At 29.7% G+C, this 26,378-nt stretch overlaps 3 protein-coding genes, 1 long non-coding RNA gene and 1 other non-coding gene across 5 annotated transcripts; 1 reads left to right on the top strand and 4 right to left on the bottom strand.

The window, feature by feature from the left end:
• Positions 1-4,422: 4,422 nt before the first annotated feature.
• Positions 4,423-6,582, bottom strand: LOC107028846 (bifunctional dTDP-4-dehydrorhamnose 3,5-epimerase/dTDP-4-dehydrorhamnose reductase). The gene is made up of 2 exons (XM_015230066.2): positions 5,993-6,582; positions 4,423-5,083 (listed from the first exon to the last, which is right to left on the bottom strand). The coding sequence occupies exons 1-2, from the start codon at positions 6,443-6,445 to the stop codon at positions 4,631-4,633; spliced, it is 906 nt and encodes a 301-aa protein (XP_015085552.1). The 5' UTR covers positions 6,446-6,582; the 3' UTR covers positions 4,423-4,630.
• A 2,802-nt stretch (positions 6,583-9,384) lies between these two features.
• Positions 9,385-15,373, bottom strand: LOC107029002 (phospholipase D beta 1-like). The gene is made up of 10 exons (XM_015230279.2): positions 13,652-15,373; positions 13,015-13,131; positions 12,507-12,701; positions 11,664-11,912; positions 11,517-11,585; positions 11,276-11,423; positions 10,807-10,955; positions 10,333-10,506; positions 10,034-10,231; positions 9,385-9,920 (listed from the first exon to the last, which is right to left on the bottom strand). Exons 1-10 carry the CDS (start codon positions 14,597-14,599, stop codon positions 9,627-9,629), a joined length of 2,541 nt encoding a protein of 846 aa, XP_015085765.1. The 5' UTR covers positions 14,600-15,373; the 3' UTR covers positions 9,385-9,626.
• A 2,006-nt stretch (positions 15,374-17,379) lies between these two features.
• On the bottom strand, positions 17,380-22,559 carry LOC107026674 (homeobox protein HD1). The gene is made up of 5 exons (XM_015227729.2): positions 21,771-22,559; positions 21,560-21,680; positions 19,014-19,204; positions 18,019-18,150; positions 17,380-17,831 (listed from the first exon to the last, which is right to left on the bottom strand). The coding sequence occupies exons 1-5, from the start codon at positions 22,122-22,124 to the stop codon at positions 17,691-17,693; spliced, it is 939 nt and encodes a 312-aa protein (XP_015083215.1). The 5' UTR covers positions 22,125-22,559; the 3' UTR covers positions 17,380-17,690.
• LOC114078389 lies at positions 19,179-19,958 on the top strand. The gene is made up of 2 exons (XR_003580114.1): positions 19,179-19,720; positions 19,819-19,958. It is a non-coding gene; the product is annotated as an uncharacterized LOC114078389 (long non-coding RNA).
• A 2,222-nt stretch (positions 22,560-24,781) lies between the features above and the next one.
• On the bottom strand, positions 24,782-24,884 carry LOC114078493. Its single transcript, XR_003580175.1, has one exon. It is a non-coding gene; the product is annotated as a U6 spliceosomal RNA (small nuclear RNA).
• Between the last annotated feature and the right edge of the window lie 1,494 nt (positions 24,885-26,378).

The raw sequence follows: 26,378 nt of genomic DNA, 5'->3' as shown, positions 1-26,378 counted from the left end.
GGGCATGAATAGGTATACTCTTCTTTTTTTAAGATATTTTTAAATTTAACGTGAATTATTAATATCATTTTTAAATTATTAATAGTTTTAAAAATACTAAACAAACTTAAATATAACCCTAATTGAAATACTTTTTTAAATGTCAAGTTTATGATTGTTTTCAACACTTATTTTGACTTTTTATTAAGAATATCATGCTCCTATAAGAGTTTGAAGCCACTTGGTATGTCGTATGACAGATTGGAGATGAGTCGATGGTGTATTCTAAGTTTATTTAGTCAAGTGGATGAGTGTTTTTAAGGTTGTCAATAGTTTAAGAACGTAACTAATAATTTACCCCGAGTTTAGAGGTATTTTATATATTTCTTTCTTATTTCTTCATTCGATGTCCGATATCCATTCTTTAGAGGTAGTTTTTATACTTCTTTCTTTTTTCTTCATTCGATGTCTCGTATGTATACTTCTTTCTTTTTTCTTCATTCGATGTCTCGTATGTATACTTATTTCTTTTTTCTTCGTTCGGTGACCGTTCTTTTTCTTCATTTGATGTCTGGTTTCCAGCTCGACTAAATTTGAATTCATCTTGAAAAGTCTCACATTGAGGGGTAAAACACTACCTAACAAAGGTGACTCTGTATTTAAGAGGACTTGAACCTAAGTCCTCTGGTTAAAGATGAGAAAGTACTTATTATATCACTACAATAAGGTATAATAATATCGAAAAAAATTTATGAGTATTATCTTATGCGTTTAATTAGGAAAATTATTTCATCATATGTATTATAATGATTGAATAAGTTGTCTCAAATAACATGGTGGGATAACTATCTTATGGAATATCACAATACTTGAGATTTGATATTCTATGCCAAACAATTTAATCAGTTTTTTAATTTTATTTTGAATTTTTGAAAATGAAAAATATTTTGAAACAACTATTTAACGAAAAAAATAAAATATTTCGAGACAGATAGAATAGTAGGTTCCAAAACCTATAATCACCTATGATATGGTAAATTTGTGGCTCGCAAATTGCTTAGATTGAGTGTGTTTTAATTTTCTTCCATTATATCTTCAATTTATATTATTTACTTATCTTTTGAAAAAATCACAGTTTTAAATAGATACTACTTGATAGCTTTAACTGTTTGGATAATTGTCTGAATACTTTCCAATTGATCAACATATTAAGAAAAGCTTAATAAATAGTAATTTTTTAAATTTATTATGATATTTTAGTTAGACATTCAAATTATAAATATTCTAATTGAATATCTCAACTTCTACTTAGAGTATTCTAATGATACATTTTCTTCTATTAAATAGTTAAGTTAAATAAAATAAAACATGTCATTTAGGTATCTAACATTGAACTGATTATAGAATTTCTAAAAAAAAAATATTTTGTGATAGGAATATACAAGATAGGGAAAAGAGTAGAAAATTTATGAACTCATTATGTCAATATATATGATTTACAACTCCTTTTGATACTCTCATAATGTCCATTTATGACCTCATTTATTGATTTTGGAAGTTTAATGACCTCATTTTTCAAATAAGTTCTCATTTTATTTTAGTATTAATGAACAGAGTTAAGAGTTATCCGATATTTATTACCGATGAAAAATGATAAATATGTCGAAAGTTAATCACAATACACAAAACCTGATCCAAACATCACGTTCATATAAAAAAAATTAAAAGAAAAACATGACCTCGAGAGGCTAATCATAGAAGTACCACTAGACAGGGAGTGAGTAACTGCTTCATTGGATGTGTGGGGGAGAAAATTAATCTTCAAATTTTCCCTTCCTTTTAATGTTTTTTTTTTTATAATTTTAATTGTCCTTGTTTATTTTATCGATTACAATGATGTGAATCAAATTTATTGTATTTAGTATACAACGTCAAATAAAAGGATGTGTTGAGAAGTTTATGGACATATATTTTGAAATAATTTAACTTTAAACTTTTTATCATTAATTAATACCAAGCTTTAATAGACATAAAAGATGTCTACGATATGTTTAAGATATATAATAAGTTTCAAAAACATTTTTTCTCCTAAACTTCAAAACTAATCAAGCACCCCACATAAAATAAAGAGAAAATTTCATGTACACTTAATATTGCAGTGTTAATTACCTTTATAGATAGATACCTTTATTTTGGATTGCCAAAAATACCTTTATATATCCTTTGAGAATTCAATTCCTATTTATTCATAATTTATATGGGAAATATAATTTTTATTTTCCTTCTTTTGAAACTCAAAAATAACAATCACCTAAGATTGAATCCATTTGTGAATTTAATCCCTATTTTTATGCATAATTATATGGGATATTTTATTTCTGTTTTCCTTCTTTTGCTACTGATGATCACAATCTTCCTTTCTAAAAAAAATCTATCTCTTAATGCATCAAAAAGAATTACTCCCTTCGTCCCTTTTTAGTTGTTATATTGTGTTTTTTTAAATGTCAATATGACTAATTTTCAAAGTTAAATTAGATTACATTAATTCAGTATTCTATACTAATTTTTTTTTGATATATTAGAACTATACAAAAAGTACAACTAAAACGAAATTGAAGAAGTATTTGTTTTCATGCTTCCAAAATCTGCATAATGTTGTCTCAAACATATATTTGATATTTTTATACATGTAAAAAATGTGAATGTACTCTTGATAATACTCAAATAATTTTTAAGAATTTTCAATACATAAAGCATATTAAAGTCCATATATTGGGTCAACCAAAACGGCCCAAACACTTGTCCTATGGTAACATTACTATTCAATCTTGCATAGGCCCAAATTGAACTAAAACTAGTCGTTGATACTTGATATTTGTTTTATTTTTTTTTTTTAAAAAAATACATATTTAAGAAATCATAAATAAAAATATAGTAATTTTAATCATTCACTTAAAAGATTTTTTAGAATTTTACAAACAAATATAAATACTTTTTTTAAAATAAAAAAAAACTGCAAGGGTAATATAAGAAAAAATAATTAATGTTTTCTTGATTTAGTAAAGTAGATAACTAATATGAGACGGAAGGAGTACGAATTTAGCTACTATATATTTGTACATCATAAAATAATTTGATATTATCTTAGTCTTCACAATACACAAAGTGACAATAAAGGTGAAAATTAATAAGTGGATATTGATGATCAACAAAATAACATACCAAGTACTAATTTCATAAGGAAACCTTACATTGTTATTACAAAAAGAGTGGTTATTGAACACACGCACTCTCTCTGTATATATTAAAAGATTTAAAAGATCGAGAGTTTACAGCTATAGTCTGAGATTCAATAACTTAAAAGTTCTGATCATCTTCGAATCCTAAACACTAGTTATAATTTTTCCCACATGTCATAAGATCACGTTTAGACATTAAACAACTGCTGATTAACCATATATCAAGTTTTAATGCAACAACATATATAAAGACTTGACGCAAATTTACTTAATTTTGAAAAAGAAAAAAGAAAAAATAGGGAGATATTATATTTTTATTTAAATTGACCTATGAATAATCTATAAGGACCTTGAAGTATAATTACTTTAGTATTTAATAGGATGTCAAGACAATGAGATATTATCATTGTTTTAAAAATATATTTGATATTTGAAGTACTCAATGGTTGATTATTATGAGATATTATCAACTACTGATTGTGATTAAATGTTAAAACAATTGATGTATACATAATAGAATATTACACACATTATGATTGAAACCTCTAACTGCGCCAAACGTGTGAGTTATTAAAATTATTTTATGTTTTAAAAAATGGCCATGCGAGGGACGAGTCAAGCTGTTAAATGAATTTTATTTTAATTTTCAGATCCATACTTTATTATTCTGGTTACGTAATAATTCAAGGGTGACAAATGATTGCGTCACAAATTCACATAAACTTATAAATTTTTTAATTTATTTCGAATAATTAAAATTTTTATTTTCAATCTACCTTTTATAAACACTTCTAGTGGAAGTATATACATATTTGCATATAATTTTTATTAACGGAGTCAAAAATTAACATCTCATGTAAATTCTCGTGTTTTTGAGGGTTTCAAGTGGGTCATGCCGACCCGTCTTTGGCCCAAGCTGAGCTGGGTTGCCCTTAATTAGCCAAGTTGGTTGTCTGCTCAATTATTTTAGAAAAGGGCATAGGAGTAATTTGCATAAATAGACAAACAAAATACTACAAAGTTATTATCTGCATCATTTCTATCATCAAATTACCATATACTTGCTAGTTTCATTTAGTTCGATCTATTTTGACGTAAACGTTTAAATAAATGTATCAAAATATCCTTTAATTTTGTGGTATTAAATATGCAAAAGTTAGAAAATTGCTTAAAAGGAAAAGTAATCTAAACAAATTGAAACAGATGGAGTATCATTTTTCGATTTTATTCATGATGAAATAATACCATTACAACACTCAAATACAACAATAAAGGAAAAAGATACCGAAAATCAGAAATAATAAAGAGAGAAGAGAGAAAGCCAACCCCAAATATTAGAACTGAAAACATAGTTGGTTCATTGAACAAGACAAAGAAAAATCATATAAAAATTGGATCTTTTCTCAAAATTTTCAAGCTACTGGTGTCTTCCTATTTGGCTTGAACACATTCTCAATGAGGGACTCCTTGATGGACTTCATTTCAGGGAATTCCTTGCTCAATTTTGAAGCATCGAGCTCATTGTTGCTTCGTGGAGCGATAATGACCTCCGATTGCTCCTCGATTGTGAAGTTGTTCCACTTGAAGCTTGGGTCAATATAGTCACGGTACATCTCCAGGATCTCATTATGGCTAACCACTCCAGGATTCGTGAAGTTCCATATGCCAGTGAGGTTTCTCTTTGCCATCTCGATGGAAATAGGGAGAAGTTCATCCAAGATTGTCATTGAGTTTGGGATGTTTACTACCCTCGCGTACCGAGTGATCTTGGTGATGAAATTTCGGGGGTTGGTCAAGTCTGCCGAGATGGGCATTCTGACTCGTAGTGTACAGACGTTGTCGTAGTTTTTCAGTAGTTCCTCCACCTGAAAATGATGATCAGCTCAAGTAAGAATTTAATCACACTCCCAAACATTAGATATAACAGTTGGCGATGATCAAGATTGGAAATATTCTTCCCGGATGGGTAAGAATCAAATGAACTACCAAGAAAACAGAAAATTTCAAACAAGTAGCACAAACATGAACAACCTGGATCAAAAAGTTCAACGAATACCAAAGGAACATCTGAATGGAGCTCAACGACAGAGAACGAACCAATGACATACGAAAGAAGTAAACAAGACAAGAACAAACAAATATTGCAACACTATTGAACTTTGAACCATCTATCGTGAATCCGAAGTCTTTGGACCTCAACTCTGCCTATTAAAACTCATCATTCCTCTCAAAAACCTGGATCAACTTGCTGCACAAGCATTACTACGTATCTTGGATGACGTAGATCGCAACATCTCTAATCAAATCATTTAACCATAAATATAACTAATCTAAGACATTATAGCAAGTACATTCATCACAACAAATACATAGGATCTCACCCCTGCACTAAGCAAAAGCTCGTAATCGTTTTAGTACGTATAGCACTCAACGAATCAACGCCTACTTATACTTTTCATATTCAACTACAATAACGCCTCAATCCCAAACAAGTTGGAGTACGATTACATCAATCCTCACTACTATTACTACTACTGCATACACATTAGATCATCTCAATTCGAAATTAGTCGAGTATTCTGCTCTATTCAGGTTCATTTCATTGCAATGATAACTAACTTAGTTTGTATCAGCTATATGGATTCACATTAGATCAATAACTTCAAAAAATTCAACAGAAAAAAAGCCATAGATCCATAAACGCATTAGCTAAACAGATCTCAAAAACAAAATTGGATCAGAATATATAAGTAAACAGTGAGTTAAAATCTCACCATAGCTTTAGTCTTTGAATAGAAAGATCCGATGAAATTAGGAGTATCCTCTTCCTTGAATCCGATACCCGACCCTAATTTATGACCCGAATCGTATTCAAAAATACACCCAGTAGCATAGTTGATAAGGATCAACCCTTTCTCTCTACAAACATCAGCAAGCGTCAGGGTACCGACCACATTAGCTCTGATGGTCTCCACCTTATGGGATTCACACCAGTCAACATTTGGCCGGCCGGTCACTCCGGCAGCGTTGAACACATGGGTCGGGTTGACGGTTGTGAGGTCGGACTCTAACGAGCTCCGATTCTCTAATCGACCCGACCCATATTCGTATTCTATTCCTTGAGCTTCACAGAGCTTACCGAGTAAACCACCAATCCAACCAGTTCGGCCATAGATCAAGAACTTGTATGGCTTTTCTTGTGATGAACCATTAGCTGGGAAACCCATAATGGAAAGAGAAAGAATAAATCTTGCAAGAGAAAGAGAAAAAAATGGTATTCGAAAAAGAATGAAAATTGTGAAGTAAACGGAGTATATATATATACACGGTTTATATATATATATAGCAAGAAACAGGTGGATGGACGAAGCATAGACAGATCTAAAATATGAAGTCACTACTAATATTATACATTCGTTACGATTCCAAAATAAATGTCACTTTATTAAAAACACTTCAAGTCAAAAGAATTATGCTAAAATTTGATCATTACTTAAAAAATTTCATTTTATTTAACAATATATTGGTGTTATTACATCATCACTTAATATTTTTTTTAATTTGTCTTTATTTATTAATTTAATAATCAATGATATTATCTTATCTTTTTCCCTAGATCTATTTGTACCTTGCATTTTTTTAAAGATTTATTAATCAAATTATTGATACGTAACATTATGTAACCATAAAGAACGATATAATTTATTTAAATATTATATTTATTAAAGCAATACAATATAACACATTATGAAACAACAAGTAACAATCATTATTTTACTTTTCAAAAATCAATTTAACTAATTGTCAAAATTGAATTAGATTAGTTCTATGCGATGATTGATAATTACTAATGAAATCTAAGAGCATAGTTTATTTGTAAATAATGAAGTTTTGTGATCAAATTCATGTACAGTACCTACTCTAAAATTAGTTGATTATTTTAAATTTATTTTAATCAATAAATTTTAGAAGTGTTTCTCATTAATGATATAAATAAATCATTATACATAAATTTCTCCTTAATCAGTATAACATATATATTTATTCTATTTTTTAATTATAAAATAAAATATATAAATTTCAAAATTATATAAGTAGACGTAAGAAATAAATAAATGCCAATATTGTATTAATAAAAAAGTTAGGCGGTCATTCAAAAAATTGGATTTAATGTGGGAAGAAGTGATGTCTTTTTTTGAACCATATGTGTGGGTGAGACATGAAAAACAAGTCATTTATGGAAATTACAAAGCTACCAAATGAGACAATATATTTATCACTATGGCCCTAATAGATTTTTTATGTGTTTGAGTCTTATATTAAATTAATTGTTTCAAATATTATAAGTAGTAATGGTCCATGTTATTTTATTTCTTTTAAACTACTAATTTTAGTTTAGCATTTCATTATAATTTGTTCATTGAGATTATTTTTGATTTGTCTTGTTAATAGCAACTCAATATGTATTGTGTATATATATATATAATATAGGCATACATATGTAAAAAGTATAATCACTTTTTGTATTTGTATTTGTTATTTGTTGTATCATATTCTATAAGATATAAATGTTTGTAAGAAATATATTATAGTAATCATTATTTATTTTAATAAGAACTTATTCAATTTCATAAGATTTATGAAGGCTTGAATAGTTTAGTTAAAAATTCTAAAATATTTCTACATTTAAAAAGTTGGGTTTTCTTTTAAAAAATATTTTTTCCTCAAATTTTAGAATCCTTGCTTTATGTAGTTAAAAAAAAAATACATACTCAACGAACGTATAATACAATTAAAATAATTTTTAAAGTTTAATTTTGAACTTTAGTTTTCAAGTCGAGGATCTATTAGAAAAATTTTTTTCATCTATAAAATAATAATAAAATTTACATATACTCTATTTTTTTCATATCCTAATTTAATAAATTATACTGAATATGGTATTTATATAATTTTGAGTTCTTATTATTTATTTTTTTTGCTTAATTGCTCATGGTGCAAAGGCAGATTAGTATTGGATAACAAGTTTTGAATGCCAAATGCATAAAGCATTTTCCTTTCTTTATATTGCTTGATATGATGTTTTTATTTACTTTTTTTTTATTTGAAGAAGCTGGTTATTCAATAATTTAATATAGGATTGATGAGTAATTTCTATATAATAATTTAATATATTCAATATACGATCACTCAATTAATCGTAATTATCTAATAAAATTATACTATTATTTTTATGATAAAAAATCTCTTTAAGACTTAACTGAATATATCATGTGAAATCTTAAGAGATGATTAAGAAAATAATTATGGAAATACTTATGTAAAGGTAAAATATATTTCTAATGATACACTAAGTGAAATTGGTTTTGAAAAACCGCAAATTTTTTTAGTCTTTTCCAAATAATTAGAAAATTAGTAATCCTAGAAGTTTTTCAAAAGAACTCACTATATTTATTTTATAAATATTAAATATCTGATTTTATATAGGATAATGCTAAATAGCTAGAATATTATTTCAGAAATGTAAAAAGTCTGTAATATTTTTTTAATTTTAAAATAAATTAATATTTTTTCCATTTTTTAGTTAAAGTGTTTTAAAATTAAAAAGATAAAAATATTCTTTTAAAAAAAACATAATATAAAATATATTATTTTAATAATTTTACCATTCTAATTTTTCCTTTCATATATTATTGCACAGATCTCCAAAGATTCCATTTTCTTTGAGGAATATTAGAAGTTAGTTTTCTATTCTTATTTCAACCAATCCCAAGCTATGAATTTAAAGTATATACCAATTTGAGTTAGCAATGTAGTGGTGACACTGCTCGACCTTCGATAAAAGGTTTCAAATTTAAGCTTTTAAATATGGAAAAAATTCTAGTATTATCTCATGGACAAAACAAACTATCGTATAATTTATATTTAATTGAAGTTCTAGTATATCGCTATTCGGGAAACCAAAAAAAAATTATTATGTAATATTCTTGTTTAGATTTAGTTTTTGAGTGAATAAACACATTGAATCTTAAATCTTACAATTCATTAGTGGAGATATTTTATTTTTGTTTTTGAAATTATGGGATCATAATCTAATATTTGTTGAAAACAAAAAACAGAAATAATGCTCTGTTGATGAGATACTACAAGCTCATTTTTTGATCACTTCACTTATAAAGACTTTTCTTTTCAATAGATGTCGATTCAACAATAACAACATACTTGCTGTAGTTTCACAGGTGAGAAATCGCTCTCGAGTCAAAATATTTAAAATACAAAAAACACCTTTTTTTTCAATTCTAGTTTGTATAGCCAACACTAAGCAAACACCAATTCACAATGGTGCAGAAACAGTATAAAAGAATTAACCTCAGGCTGCTGAATGAGGATTCTTGTAAATCCCTTAGATCAGATGGTGAGATTTTCTTGAACACCAGTGAATGTACCTATTATCTTCCCTCCAATATCTGGAAAAGTTTCACAACCAGGAAGTGACTTGACTTTCCCCGTTCGATCAACTTCAACAGGATACTTAAGAAGGTGGCCTTTCATTTCAGTTACTTCATCAGCCGCGTATTGTAGCCAGTTGTGTTCACCAAATACTCTTATCCGTCTCACGCATTCAAGGCTCTCTGGATGTTCAAAACATTGCTCTAGAGTTCCTGTGTGCTCTGCCCACAGTGACATTCTATATCCGTATATCTACAGTTGAGATGTAATAGCGACTGAGTCACACAATGTAACTTCTTGGAACAAAACACATTAGAGGTTAAGAGGAGAAAGTTACGACAGTACAAAAAATGTACCAAATTTACCTGCGCATGTGGTCCAGAGTGTTTGTTTGCCCATGTATGATGAGGCTGATACGCACCCATTGCAATTTCAGTATCTCTGGTGCCTTCAAGAGAACGTTGATTGATGTTTGCAGATCCCATTATGACATACTCATCGTCTACTATCATTCCTTTTGAGTGGACATAGATCATAAAACGTCGACTTTTCTGAGTGAGTTCCTGAATAAGGATGAAATACATTTATAACAAAGATCAGAGCCTGATAATTATTGGAGAAGGATGAAAAACAAGCTAGTATAGTCAGAGGAACAGTCGATTACCTGAGGTGTATTTGGCTTCGAACTTCTGACAACTGTAGTGATTCCATTTTCCGGGACCTCACGATTGCCAAGGCAGAAGAACATCAAATAGTCCTGGGGTTCATATGTGTTTTCCAGTCCTACCTCTTGTAAAGCTTTGTAAATAGTTTCATACATCATCTGCATAGTATTGTACTGCAAATACATACAAACAACATTGGTTATGAAGATGCAACCAGCATAAAATATGCAGCAAAATCTGAATGCTACTCTAACATGCAATTAGGCCTAAAGATATCGAAGCACAGTAAACGGTATGTGTCAGCTGTTTAAGTTGGGTAAGAAACACTTAATGGGACAAAGAACTAATTTCTCTTGTGAAAAGAAAAAGGACTAGTGATTTACAGAAGAAGATATCAATAACTACATCAGATTACTGCAATCACATTTTGCATGACGAAGACTATGTAACAGAAACGATGGACTAAATTATACCTGCCAAAAAAGTATTCTCTGAGTAGCAGTACTGGTCGGATTACCCTCTGGCCACATAGGAAGAACTATATATGCTGCAAACCTCTCATTTGCTCGTATTTTGTTGGCAATTTTTAGAGCAATTTCCATTGGTATCAAGTTATTTGCACCTAGAGACAGAAAGAAGATTTACAATCACTATATAGTAATTCTTTACTTTCACATACGTCATGATGAACGATAAAAAGAGAACTTTGACGTCACAATTGCCATACAAGAAGTGGGTTTGACTTCAGCAGTTCAAATATTACGATGAGTGGAGCAGTGAACAAGATATGAAACAATTACACAAATCTTTTATCACATGGACTTTCTAGTTACTTGTGATATTAGACTGATTTATGCGGAAACTATTCAAGAGAGAATGATTCATAGTTCATTGAAAGAATAAGAAATCTGTTTCCCCGTAGAAGTATTTGAGAGTCCTCACCTAAATTTTGGTAGTTACTCCAATTATAGGAAGACCCTAGGAAGTACTGATTCTCGATGTAGATGAAATGCTGGGCAGCTCGAATTGCCTTTACGTAGGCAGTATGTATGCTCATGTCTATCAGCACATTCTTACCACACACTAGATTCTGTTACAGGAAATGGTCAGCAAATTGGTTAGCTTATGACATATAGATAGCATGTATTTTATAGATTAGGGTATTTAGAAGCAAAAATCTTGCCTTGTTAGTGGCTTCTTTGGGATCTTTGGGGAAACCTTTAACAGAGTTGGAGTCGATTGACCGGAAAATCTGCACGTGTAACAATGTTAGTCAGGGGAAATGAAAAGGAAACTTAACAAGCAATGTCTAGATTCAACTCCTAAGTACCTGGACATGCCACGTATCTGCATCATCTTCTCTTAGGCAAGGGACATCAGCTATTCCCAAAATATCAGGAATCCTGTCAAGTTTGAGTAATGCATCATCATGTGAAGCTTTCATCTTTTGAAGTCCATGGCGCTTTGAAGCCTTCAACCAGCGCTCCTCAAAGTTAGTTAGGACATCATATGCAGCAGGCCCCTCGATCCGACTATGCAAATCATGCCAAGGTTCCCTAGGACAACCAGTAGTAGGGCCCTGCCAAAGTTCAAGAAAAGATACCGAAACAAACAGATCAGGACGACAAAGATCAAATTTCAATTGCTTTTTGTAAGAAGCTAGCCAACCAAGTGCATAGATAACAACTAAATTTTGTGATTTGACTTCTTTGAGCTCACTACACCTTTTCCAGAGAGAGTTACAACGTTATTGGCATCTTTCAGCAGAACCTTCACTTCTATACCATTAAGGTAATAACAAGAGGATTAACAAAACCGTGGATCAGACAATCAGTTCCCAAGTTTAGGTGTTTGAGACCTATGTTACTATTTTCTCGTGGGAAGACAGAAGGCTATAATTTATATGTGCAATCCCAAGAGATATGTCCTTTAAGAACATTTAATGAAATAACGCCGTAAAGGAACTATCCGCGGAACAGTCAGTAATAGAAGCGTTTGACCTACCTAATGGAATAAGCCATATGTTAAGAAGCAAAAAGCTTGATGTACGACTGTATGTACTGAATCCTATAGAGAAAAGACAACTATATCGAAAAGTCGCCACTTAATTTGTCACACAAACAGAAAGTTAAGTCAAAAGAAATGCACCATAGACACAATATTCAAATATTACCGTGTAGTTAGGCTGATGAAAGTCATCCTTGTGCACATTTTGCAACGTTCTAAAGATAGGGTGTGCTGGAGTATCATAACGTCCTTTGCACAAATCAAGTCCCCCAACAAAAGCCATAATCTTTCTCTGGTAATTACCAGCATCTGCATCCAATATTACAGTTTTCTGATGATGCGTGTATATTGTTTCAGTTTCCTGATGACAAAAATCAAAGTGGTTCAGTACCTAAGCCAATCTCAGGAGAGACTGAGTACTTCAGATACAAATACACAGGCAACAAGAAGAAGCTGCATAGTGGAATATACTCATTAAAGAAAATTCTCAATTTTCTTGAGTAAATATAAGCTTCGGAGACTTCACCATTTACTGATCAATCCAGTGCCACGAGAACATTGTAAATTGGAGACGCAAGTACAACAGTTGCTAACATGATATGGTTGGGAAATACAAGAGTTCCAGAAATGGTAATTAAAATACTGTATGCATAAGTCATAGTTCAGAAGCGAACCTGCTTTTTGGCCCAGCTGTGTCCTTTTCCAGCAGAACGAGGACATAGTAGCATTTGCACTGAAGAATGCTTAAAATAGCGACGAGTTTCTTCATCATTAGTTCCCATTATTCCTTCCTACATATCACAAAGAACTCATTAAGGCTTCTTTCATAGAAGTGGCATCACAGAGAAAAATATATACTGCTTCTAGTTTTATCATGTATAAAGCTACAGACTTAGAGTCAAAAGGATATAATTTACAATATTTAACGTCTTACAATGTAAGAATGATTATCCGGTAGATAAATCTGATCTAGTTGTGCATTCTTGATAGTACATTGAGTAAGAATTCATGCTACAAAGAAATATATGTTTATGAAACTCAACAACCCGAAATGTAGGTAGTATCTATGTTAGATTATACTAATTTAGTTGCGCATTCCTGAATGGCATACAGATAAAAATTACTCGACGATGAGATTCTTGATTCCCCCCCTTTATCAATAGACTGACTTACGTGTTCTATCTATGTTTCTCAAGTAAAAATTCAATTCTTTTTCTTTTGATTACCTAACTATAATTGCTCAAAGAAAGCAAAAAGAGATATTATACTATGGTTAAAAAAAACAACAGAAAACTGTCTCTAGGTACTTACAGTTTTGTATCCCAAAATGCTCTTAGAAGTAGGATCATCCCATATGAGCAACAGTACTCTCACACCTTCCTGGGACTTCCTCTTGAGAATTTCCCCCAACATACTCTTCTCAGCATTGTCATTATCCCGAACAAGTGTAACTAGGTGGTAGACGGACCATCCTGTAATGTAAATCAACCGACGAGCTTGAGTGATTGCATCAAATATATCCTGCCAGCACTGTCCATGCTGATACTGCACTCTATTTTCAAGCCACAAATTCGGGAGGCTGCCTTCGGGCACATGAGCATCCTGATAAAGTGTTACTTTGCCACCTCTTCTTAGAGGGAAGTAAGTCCCGGGCACGCCCTGATACTCGTGATCTCCCCCCACACCACCATGATAAAGGGGTACCCTCTCCATTGGAGTGAATTGAATTGATAGAGTAAGTACAGCTCCCTCCTTACACGGCTTCCCACTACTATTAAGAACAGGAAATGTTCCCTCAATCATTGCACCAGAACATAGCTGCTCTACAGAAATTCCCACAGCACCAATAATTTGTGATCCTACAACATCATTATCTTTAACAACAAAATGCACTTCTGATGCATAATGTGCCACTGGAACATAAAAATGCTGCATCCATATCGGATTTTCGCTATTGTTAATCACATAGGTCCTAGCAACTACAGCATTAGATACTGAAACTGTGACATAAGGATCACTAGTAATTCTAGGGGATCCTTCTTTTTTACTACCAAGTTTTGCCAATCCTCCCAATAAGTTATCCAATTTCTTATGAAATAAATCCATGTTTGGCAAATTATTAGCCTCCCTCACCCAAATATCCAAGTTTCCATGCAACAACAACACCCTAAGTGATCCTGCAGATGTCTTAAACGGAACAACCTGGACCCCATGTTGTGAACTTCCATACATAGATTCAGAATAAGAGAAATGAGCCATAAAAACACCTCCTTTTAGAAAGTCAAAATTATATACTATATCAGTAAGGACAAAGCATACACCAAACAGGTAATCACTCAAGAATCAGTCAGCAACAATCAATGTAAAGATCTCAACTTTAACTCAAATAACAACAACCAAAGTAAAAAAAAAAACAAATCTTGAAATAGAAATTTCTCAAACAAAGTAAAAATCAACAGAATGGAGCCAAAAAAGATCAGCAAGAAAGGTTGAAAAACCAAAATAACAAAACCCCAGATGGAAAAATGATGACTAAAAGTTTTACCAGATGCTATATAGACCAAAAAAGTTGAAATTGGAAAATGGGGTTTGGAAAAAACAATTGACTTGGTAAAAGGGCTGCTGCTGAAACTGAAAGGAACTGAGAAAACAAAGTTGAACAAGTTGGACCAAGAATGATCCTTTAGAGTTTGTATTAATCAATAATTAATCAAGTAGACCAAGTTGATGGTATTAAATTCATGTAATCCATTTCTTGGATTTAGTTTTGAAAGATTTGAAACTTTTGAAAAGTTTGAACTAGGCATCCATAAATTACAATTAGTACTAATTAGTACATATTAAAGCTAAAAAGTTATACTTTGTAATGAGATTCCAAAAGTGGGCTACTAATTCAAAGGAAAAAAAAAGTTGTTTCTTAGAAGCTTCTTGTGTTAATACTCCGGCAGCCGTTAATGTTGTGCCGGCCGCCAGGAAGACAAATAGTTGGATGGATCAAAGAAGTTGATTGGACTAAAAGGGAAATACTCTCTACTTTTTTATTTAGTTGTTATTATTTTAAAAGTTTTATGCTCTTAAAAAACGAGGTAAAAATTTATTAGTGTATCCTTATATAATATTTTGTTATATTATATATTAACTAAATTTTTGATGTATTTCACTGTTTACACTCTTAAAAAAAAAGTAGATTAAGATATAAATATTTTTATTTTTATTAATTATTGTTAAATTTATGATTAAAATAATTAAATATTAATTAATTATTAATTCCAATAATGAAGAGTAAATTGAGAAAGCACTTTAAAAATAATTTTGAAAACTGATCAATTAAGTTAATTTGAAAAATAAAAAATGTTTCAAAATTAAATTAATATGGAATGAAGGGAGTATTTTTTTTAAGTCAAGTTTTCATTAAATGAAAATTAATCAATGAACATAAATTAAATATTTGCTTTTTCTATGTTAGATAAATGTATACTTTCAAAGGGTAATATTTTAAGTAGAATAGTGTTTTGATTTTGTAAAATGACAAATATTATGATTCATTTATTTTCAATAAAGATAATATATAAATAGAAATGGAGGGAGTAATTATCTTCCATATTTTTCATAAAAGAAAAAGTTTGGAACTCTATGTTCTGTGCAGTTTTAATATTGTGTAGGTCAATTAACAAAGTTGCTTTCACGAAAAGAAATTATTTATCACTCGTGATTTACAATTATAAATTTCTATATGATATTTTTGGTTTTTTTTAATCGAACGGTGAATATAATTCAACATTAACGTTTTAGACATAAAAAGAAAAATGGATAATTACGAACAAAGAATTTTCTGAGGAGTTAGTTAGATGGTCATACGTTTTTATTAAATGCTATTAGTTTCAAAGTCCCCAATCTCATATTTTAATTAGCTCAAATGACTTCAGTTGATCTTTTTTATTTGGATTTTTAAGAGTTAAATAACCTGCTACATTAATAATGACTAGAACAATTAGTCAATTAATCTAGAAACACGTGAAAGAGTGCGTATTAAGGAAGTAATGATTTTTATTTTTTATTTTTTTAACTTTCATGTAAAGAAATTGATATAGAGAGTTCACATGAATTGTTGTGGAGCCTGATTAATATTTGAATTGTTAGGTTGTGGAGCCAAATTTTAGGCTTTACTATTTATTCTCCATTTATTCTCTGTAATAAAAAATAATCTGAATAATTAATATATATATACCCCATCGTCGTAGAAGTTTACTCACGGGGTGTTACTACGAAATATTGATTTCTCTTTTTCTCTCTCTAGATTTCTCATCTCTTTCTCTTGAAAGTTCTTGTGTTCTTCATTTATCAAGTGTGTGTAGATTCGATCCTAACATGAATTGAATTTGTTTTTACTCAGTTTTTGAAGAATTTTGATTTTTAAAAGTTCTGGAAATTAGTCATGAGATACTAAGAAGAATTTGATAACAAAAAGTCTCTGAAATGAACTCATAGTCAAATACCAAATGTTCTTGGAAAAGAAAAGGAAAAAGTCGTATGCAAGCTTTTATCATTGTCAGTCGACTAAGTATGACCTGATTAGCTTTGTTCATATCTAAGAAACTAATACGTCAACATATAAAATCAATGAGGAGATTTTAGTGTTCTTTGTATATTCAACTTAGTTCCATTTAAGCGATTCTCGAGTGATGCATGACAAATTATCTCACATCGAAATGGGAAAAAAGTTAGAAGTCATGTAATGCAAAGATTAAATCAAACTTTTGAGGCGTTTTTTGGGTTAAAACCCAAAAAACAAAACCGTAAGGCCCAAAAACCTTGAGGATACGTAAGGTCGAGCGAAAACAAACAATATCTTGATAGTTGTGTCTAAAATTATTTGGTTGAAACTTGAAACTAAGTTATACAACTTTTAACCTTCATAAACCAATATGAAGTGCTAAATAAACAAGAAAAGAACACAAATGTTTATAAAAAAAAAAAAACTTCAAATTTTCATGTTTGAGATACTAAAAAAAGTTGAAATGCTTCAATAGTCTTATCTGTTGTTTGTATGATACTTTTCTACTTTTAGAAAAAACATAGAAACACTAAACAATTACCAGCATTACAAGAAAAAATGTCAATACTCCAGAGCTCAAAAGTACTGTTAGTTTGTATAATACTGAAAACACAAATGATCTACCATATATGTATACCAATTCTGAGTACCATATATATTACAATCCGTCCTAATCTATGCGAATTACCTAACATTTTTCCCATGTCATAGAGATCACGATTGACAGTTCAGAATTCTTCATATCACCATCATCATACCTATATATGTGTTGCTTGATTTTGATCGTTCGTTTTCTTATCTCTTGCGTTTGGACTTTAGAGATGTCACAGACTGTGAATTGCTATGCCAATTGCGTTTTCTTTGATTGATGAACCAGTTATTGATTTGCTTCAGCTGTAATCCTGTTTCTTCCACTAGTTTTGCCTTATCATCCTCCTGCAATGGATTGCATTTTTAATAACGACATTCACTTGTAACCTATGTTGCTCAGACTGTTCAAAAATGTATATGCGTACGCGTTGAATCCTTTGATCAGTAGTATTTACATTTTTTAGGAGTTGCAACAACAATTTTGGAGAGTCTACGCTATATATTATCAATTGGATTAGGTGACAAAACTTACAGTTGGATAAGGCCATTTTGAGTGTTGTTGCCACCAATTCTTTAGAACAGTAGTGGTGTCACCAGGCAACTTCCCTGCCCTTCTCTTTCTCAATATCTCCTCCCTCACATCTTCAATTCTTGATCTAAATCCCTGCAAGAACCAACATTTGGTAGCTATTAGTAGCGGAATCAGAGCTTTCACTAAGGCGATTCACAATATATAGAAGTGAGCATAAGAAAAATTAAGGGGATTCGTCATCCGATGTATACATACATAAAAACTAATTTTGACTTTCTATATATAGTACTGAAAATGGGGTTGAATGAACCTCACATGCACTATAACAAAAATAACTTTTAGCGGCATTAAATATTAACACTAATAAAGAATGCTAAAGTTTTACTAGCATTAGTTAGGTGTCATTAGAACCAATGTCGCTAAAGGTTTTAGTGACATATTCAAAGAGTGTCAATTACCGCCAAACATACATATTTAGCGACAATTAATAATTAATTGCCGCTAATAATCATTTTTTTATGTAGTGCGTTCTCCTAGCTCCGATGGTGATGGCTATGATATCCAAACTATGCATGTCAAATTGGACAGATTCAGCACACGACTGACAGGCCCAATATGATAAAGAGGCCCAAACTAACCCAACCCATTACTTATAGGAAATATTAGACTGTCATCTAACATTTATACTAACTATATATATGAAATTTTAGATCATAATCTAATATTTTCTCACAAAATTTTCAGTTTGAGCAAAATGAATCGGATCTTTAGACTATGATCTAAAGGGTTCATAAGTTGAAAAGAGAAATAAAACGAGGGTCATGTACTAAACAGCTTCCCTAGAAGGGATAACTCGCGAAAATTTATGTCAAACTTCTAAAGAAAATTCTTTCTTGACGAGCCTTATGCAACGAGAATCCAAATTAGTTGAGCTAGTAGATATCGGATACTAGATGATTAGAAACAACAAAAAAAAACTTGTTAGAGGAGATCACCTGTTTGAGCTCAATTTTGAGTTCTTGTCTGACCCTCTCCATTAAAGACCTTTCAGATTCAGTAGGAAGACCAAATCCCATTCCCATTAAGTCATGTGCATCACTTCCAGATACATCTAATGAAAAATCCATTTGTAGTTCATCTTCATCATCAGACATTGTAGCACCTGTTCCCTCTCCAAGGGTTGCTCCTAATCAAGACGAAAAAAAAAAACGTTTCAACGAAAAAGATATTCTTTTTTAAATAGACTTAAAAAGGTAAATAAGACAAACAAATCGAAACTGAAGAAATAACTACTCGTACTATCATAAACCTTTTGGCTTTTACATGCATGCATAAAAGGTAAAACATGTATTGAATAGTCCTCATGATTGAAAAAATAGAGTGTAAAAATTTGTGTTGTCTTCTTAATAACTTAAATCCATTTCACGAATGACATTATGAAAAAGGATTGTTACTCACATCTTGTGGTAAACCGTTAATGTCGTACTCCCTTCATTTAAAAAAGAATGACCTAGCTTGATTTACACGAAGTTTAAGAAAAAAAAAACTTTTCAATGTAAACGTTCAAAATAAAGTTATGTCAAATGTACCAAGTGTCTTTAATCGCATGATCTAAATATGTTGAGTTGAAAGTTGAAATTGAAGTGTTCGCCAAAACAGAAAATGAATCATTGTTTTTGGAAAAGACTAAAAAGAGATATAGGTAGTTTTTTTTAAACGGAAGGGGTATTTATTTCATCTATGTTCGCCAAAACAGAAAATGAATCATTCTTTTTGGAAAAGACTAAAAAGAGATAATAGGTAGTTTTTTTTAAACGGAAGGGGTATTTATTTCATCTAATACTTTCTCTAAGTGCCAATTAATAGTAGGTTATATATTTGATACTCCCTTCGTTTTAAGTTGTTTGTTTAGTTTTGATTTGATACGTAATTAAAAAAAATAGATCTTAAATTAAAGATATATAAAATGTATTAAAATGTCTTTTAATTTTGTTGCCTTAAATATATCATGCGGAAAGTAAATGTCAGATAAGGAAAAACAACTTTTTAACGGATTAAAAAAGAGAATAAGATAAATAAATTGAAACGGAAAGAATAATTAACAAAATAGGGTGGAGGAAAGCAGCTCAAGTTGGGAAACCAACCTTTTCTTTAGTAACTTAATCATCAAGTAATACACAACTTTTTTTTAGGTGGATGGCACTAATTATATTTGGCTAATTACTATATCATATACACAATCTATATATAAACATGATTGGAAGCAAAAAATAATAATCAAGAGCCCATTTGATGTTTTGTTAGATTAATCTCCAAGCAGTGAATCAAAAGTCACAAACAAAGCTAGAAAAATAATAAAGTGTTCTAGAAACTCAATATATCTAAAGTAATAATATTATACTATATAGTATAATGCAGCCTCTCATCAATCATCAGTTGTTAGTGTTTGTTACCTATTCTAATTTGTTCGTTCCATCACCAACCAACTAAACTCTCCAACTATATATATATATATATATATATATATTTCAAATTTCTTTTCTAGGTCCCATTACCACCCAACTCTCAACATGGACTATGGCACAAACAAGAATCCAAAATTTACGTTGCTTGAACTTTTTAAAAATATTATTAAATGCGTATCAGGTGAAGGATTCAACACGAATACGATAATATTTTTGCAAAAATCCAAAATATCCTAAGCATCAAACATGAACAAATTCACTCAATTAATTACCATGCATTACATCAACACATAATTAGGTTCACATATTTCCCACAGGTATTCATGTTCTGCTAAAATGGAGTAATATATAAACTAGGGTCATTTGGTAGAGTGTATATGCTGAAATAGTTATATTGAGATAATTATTTTTCATTATTCGGTGATTTCTCTGTTTCTATTTATGTCATCATTTTTTATTTTACGTGCATTAAGAAATTAAGTAATAATCCTATTATTTTGCCATTTTTTTTAAAGTCAAACTTTTCAATAAATGAATATCGATTAATTTATTTTGATTAATTAATTTGATCAATGAGCATGAACTATTCACATAGTTTTGTATATTTTCAAGGCTTATAACTCACAAGGATAAAATAGAAAGAATATTATAATTTATGAATCAACTATTCATAGTAAGAATGATATATAAAAAGAAACAAAATGAATAAAATTTTCAATCTGTGTGTAATGAATACACTCTATTCAATATTATTGAGTGTTTGATTAATATGTAGCAAACCATGATATTTCTTAATACAAGTGTTTTTAATACATGAATTAAAGACAGAGCTATCTTTAATACACTAAATCAAACCAAAATAAAAATTAATTTCATTATTACTAATCCGCTCTATTCAGTATTATTCATATACGTCTACCACTGCTATGGCCTATATAGCATATTGTCTTTGTCTATTATCCAAATAACCATTTCTACTTTTATGTTTAATTAAATGACTTGATAAACATACACTATGATAATATTATTGTAGTAAAGCTAAAAGTTAAAAAAATAAATAAAGTTGATAAACGTACCTGTAAGAAGCTGTAAATTCTGCTCAATTTCACGGCAGGCCATAACAGCTTCAACAGCATGGACTCTGACATGCTGCTGAAGCTGCTCTTTAAACGAACACAAAACTAACAAATACTGTGCCTGTTGCAAAAAAAAAAAAAAAAATTAAAAAAAAATATTTCACCACTATCACCCTTTCAGATTTACAAACAAAATTGAAAAATAAATTACCAAAAAATTATCGAGCTCTTGTCTTTCATGATGAGAAAGCGAATGTTGTTGCTGCTGCTGCTGCTGCTGAGAAGAAGCATAAGATCTCAATAAATTATGAGATTGCGTGAGCTGAGCATCAATTAACGGCAACTGATCAATCGGCGTAGCTACTCGAAGGCACGCTACATGTGCTGAAAGTAGCTGTTCATACAAAGGATGTGTAGCAATTTCACTTTTCAATTGATTGTAATGATTCAAATTTCGATTATGATGATCCTCAGAAGAAATCATCATAGATGAAATATCACCGCCACCTAAACCACTCGTATTACTTGAACCCATTAGCCCTAATCCTCCTTCTTCTTGTTGCATACTTTCTTAATAATCTTCACAACATGGATCTTTATATAAATCAAATCTGTGTCAATTTTTTTTTTTTTTAACCTTCTTCTCTCTAGCACCACCACCACTACAGATGAAAGAGAAAAAATAAAGAGAATCTTTTTTTTTCTGATTTGATGTATATTTTTGATGAAGAAAAATTAATAAAGCTTTACTATTGGAAGTTTTAAATATATATTGGGATCTGAAACAACATAACTTTCTGCAGAAATACTGAAAACTCTAATTTTTATCACATAAACAGAAAAAAAAAATTAAAGAAAAAAAAAAGAATTATATTTTGGGATTTATTGAAAAAAGAGAAGAAGGATGAGTGGAATTATTACTATGAAAGGGAAGCAAGAAGAGAAACGTCGGTAATGAGATCATAGATAAAGCTGTTGTATCTGTGGCCTGACATTTTGTGGATTTATTATTTATTTTTTTTAAAAAAAAATAATTTAAATTTTAACTTTTAAGGTGGGCTAATATTTAAAATAGAAATAATTGACACTAATCTTGAATTAAGATAAGGTTATTGGTAAGATTAGGTGATAGAATATTGGGTATTCTTTAAGCATACATATTTAATTTGAACCTAACTCTAGACCCTAATTAAAATGCCCTATTATTATTTTTTCTCGCTCGATATTCAATATTTGTATTAGAATTAAATAATATCGAATATTATACGTCAGAATATTACGTATTAATTTCATATCAAGTTCAAAATCTCTAATTAAATAAATACTTATCACACCAGTGCGATTTTAGCTCTACTTTTTCCTTTATATAAAAAGTACTTTTATTTTTATGTTTTGACTTTGATATAACCTACTTTGATAATTTAATGTTTATAAGGAAATTCCACTTTTATACTTCTCATTTGATCCTTAATCTAAACCACCATACACCTTCATTTATTTCTTTGTTTAAAACTTTACTAGATTTGTAAAATAAATTTTCCTAAACAAAATGTTTTCGAAGGTAAATTAATTATATCGCTTTCTTTTTCTATCTGGATCAAATAAATCGCGAATGTTATTATTAATTTAACTTTAGCTTTTAAAAGTCAAATAATTTATTACGAACAACATATGTCGCAAACAATAACAAAAATTCACCTTGTGAATTGTGTTAACTAGATAGTATAATTTAGCAACGAAATTGTAAAAATAATACAATCTTCTAACTATATATTAAATGCAAAAAATGAGTTGAGCTGTCACAGTTCCATGGCTGGTATATAATTTTCAAGTTTAGTCTATTTTCTACGCAATTTAGTAACAATTTTATTATGTACCAATAAAACCCCCCATGTGTTAAACTGTTTGTTAGGCCACACATGACCCCCTACCTACTAATTACTATGTCACATATCTTTCATAAACAACAATTATATCAAAGTCTTTTTCATATAAATTCTTCCTCTAAAATCAAAATTATATCATATCATATCATATGTATACACTCATCAAAATTAAACAAATCTACCCTAAGTGGGCCGCTAATAATAAAGATATGAAAAAGCTAAGGTTTTCACTAAGCGACGGAGCTTACATAATTTCAAATTATATTATTGAAGCTATTATGTTACTTTTCTAATCTTCGATGACTTTTATGTACAGAGAAGGAGAAATGAGGGAGGAGATTTAAAAATTGATAACTAAATAATCTTCGCTAACAAAGTGAAAGTTCAGATAGTTAACTAATTGAGCTACATTAAATGATCTTCATGTTGAATGATGGATGTTTGTTTTGTATTTTTTTTGGAAATTATTTATTGTGAATTAAATGTAGGTATATGATTAGATAAATATTAATACTTTGATATATACTATTTTACTATTGATTTAGGATTAAGCAAACATAACATGAAAGTAGAAAGTGAAATAATTTTTTTTTCTTTATGTAATTAATGGTGTTAGTTTGGTTTTGTGGTGAAGTAGCGGAGGGAACAAGGAATAATATTTTTTGTGAAGAAAATGTTTGGTAGTAATGGAGAATGTGTCTTAATTCAAATAATTTATTATATGTTAACAATTTCAAGCTTCTAGATGAATTGGTTGGTTTAAAAAAATTCAAATTTAATTTAGGAGTCAGACTCGATATTTATTATATGTATAAAAAGTATGATTTTATATATAATGTAATTTTTAGTGGAAGAGTTTGTTTAAAACAAACGATCTAAATTCGATGATTTGACTCCTTGTTTTTGTTAGATCATCTTTTATTATTAATTCATAATGCATTTTAAAAAGTTCTCCATAAGTACATGCTAATATTTCTAAGAAGTCATTAATTAATCCCTAACTTGAATGATTAAACTTAATCTCGAAATGGTTGATTAAAACACAAAGTTTCTATAGTTTTAAATTGAAATTCTATAAGTAGAAACGTAACATCAAACTTTAAAAAATAAAATTTGATTACTAACTCGAATCTTCTTTTGTTATTTTTAGAACAATGGGAACTTTCCCATTTTTAAACAAGGTAATGATGAGGATACCATAGAAATTGAGCATTATTAGAAATTTTGAAGCAACATTTTTTTTTCTCAAACATAATTTAAATTTATATCGTATGAGATCCATTTAGATAAAAAGATATTATTTACAACAATTTTCTCTACTTTTAAGACCTGTATCGAAACTTCTATTTTTTTCTATGTGTTGTCATCCTTGCGCAAAGGTCATGCTAATCTTCTCTGTATCGTTTCAATTTTATTGGATGTACTTAAGACTTCTGTACCATGAACTTTAGAAAACTTTTTTTGGTCCTTCAATTATTACGTCTTTCGAAAATAGTCTCTATACCTCCTCGAGATAGTAGTAAGATCTACGTACACTTTACTCTCCCCAGACTTTACTTAATGAGATTTCCCTTGGTATATTATCGTTATCGGTCCCTCAATTATTAATAAATTCTGATTTTAAATCTCGTGAAATCAAACTTAATCATACTTTACTTTCAATTAATTGAAACGTATACTGTTGATCCAGGTTCGTAAATTTTCACAAATTTACCATCGGTATTAATTATTACTGTATTATTTAACTTGCATTATTACTACATATTTGACAATTTGGATTTCTTTTTTCTAGTGACAATTTGGAATATGACAAAATATCACTCCATCATACAAAGAATTTGTAGAGACAATTTGGAATATTAATTTTTTTTCTTTCTTTTTAGAAGATCAAAAAATGAATATAACAACTTTATCTTTTCTTCAATAATTTTTATGAAAGTCTTTTCCTTTAATGATTTCTGCAGAAATGAAAAAAAAAAAAGTAGTAGTGCCATATTATGTGTCTGTTTATAATTTCCAAAAGTGTACAAACACTAAAATTCCGTATTTAAATAATGGTCGATTCAAAAAAGGCCGTGATCATTAACCGATGAAACTAGACGATAAAAATTTATCCGCACTCGATATATATTCCATTAAAATAATATTATATTTTATCATGATTAAGTACTAAATTAGGTCTAAATGTTCTAATTAATCATAGTTAGACTGAGATTTTTAAAATGTATATAAGACACCTATTATAATTTATAATATTATTGATTTAATGTAAGTATCAGATACAGAAAAAAAATTTCATTAATAATCTTTCAGAAAAACATACTATTTTCGATCAAGTTTCTCAAAAAGTAAAAGAAATTACCACGTTGTACTATTAAGTATTATCATGTCATTTCAATCGCAAAAAGACTTGATATTTTATTTTTATTATTTTCTTATTATAAAGAATGTGGGTTCAATTTTACTTAGTTATTCATTAATAGTAATTTTTATTTTCGAATTGTTCCTTATTATCATTCTACATTAAGGCTGAAATAATAAATTAGGATAAAAACTATGTGTTTGCGACAAATCAATAAACATAAGTCTTATATTTTACGTATACAAACTATTCTTGTGTCATTACTTTTAGTTGTACGAATTCGTCTCAATAAACCATAAAACCATAGATATGTTTTTATTGAGAATGATGTATATAAACACTAATTTCAACAACAAAATTTGCAAGAAAAAGAAGGGTGAAAAGTTGGTAAGACTGCTTCATCTTTAATTAGTGATTTTGAATTTGAGATCTGAATATTAAGAAATTTCTGTTGAAAACATCGTCTTCGAATGACTCTTTCTCATTCGAATTTAGTCGAGACTCCGAAAGTCGAAATGGCAAAAGAAAAAGTATATATGGTGCAACAGTGTACAGTAAATGTTAGTTGAAG

Source organism: Solanum pennellii, chromosome 8 (genome assembly GCF_001406875.1).
Source record: "Solanum pennellii chromosome 8, SPENNV200".
In the NCBI taxonomy this organism is placed as follows: domain Eukaryota; kingdom Viridiplantae; phylum Streptophyta; class Magnoliopsida; order Solanales; family Solanaceae; genus Solanum; species Solanum pennellii.
The sequence above is the reverse complement of the archived record's forward strand: the minus strand, read 5'-3'. Positions and strand labels throughout refer to the sequence as shown.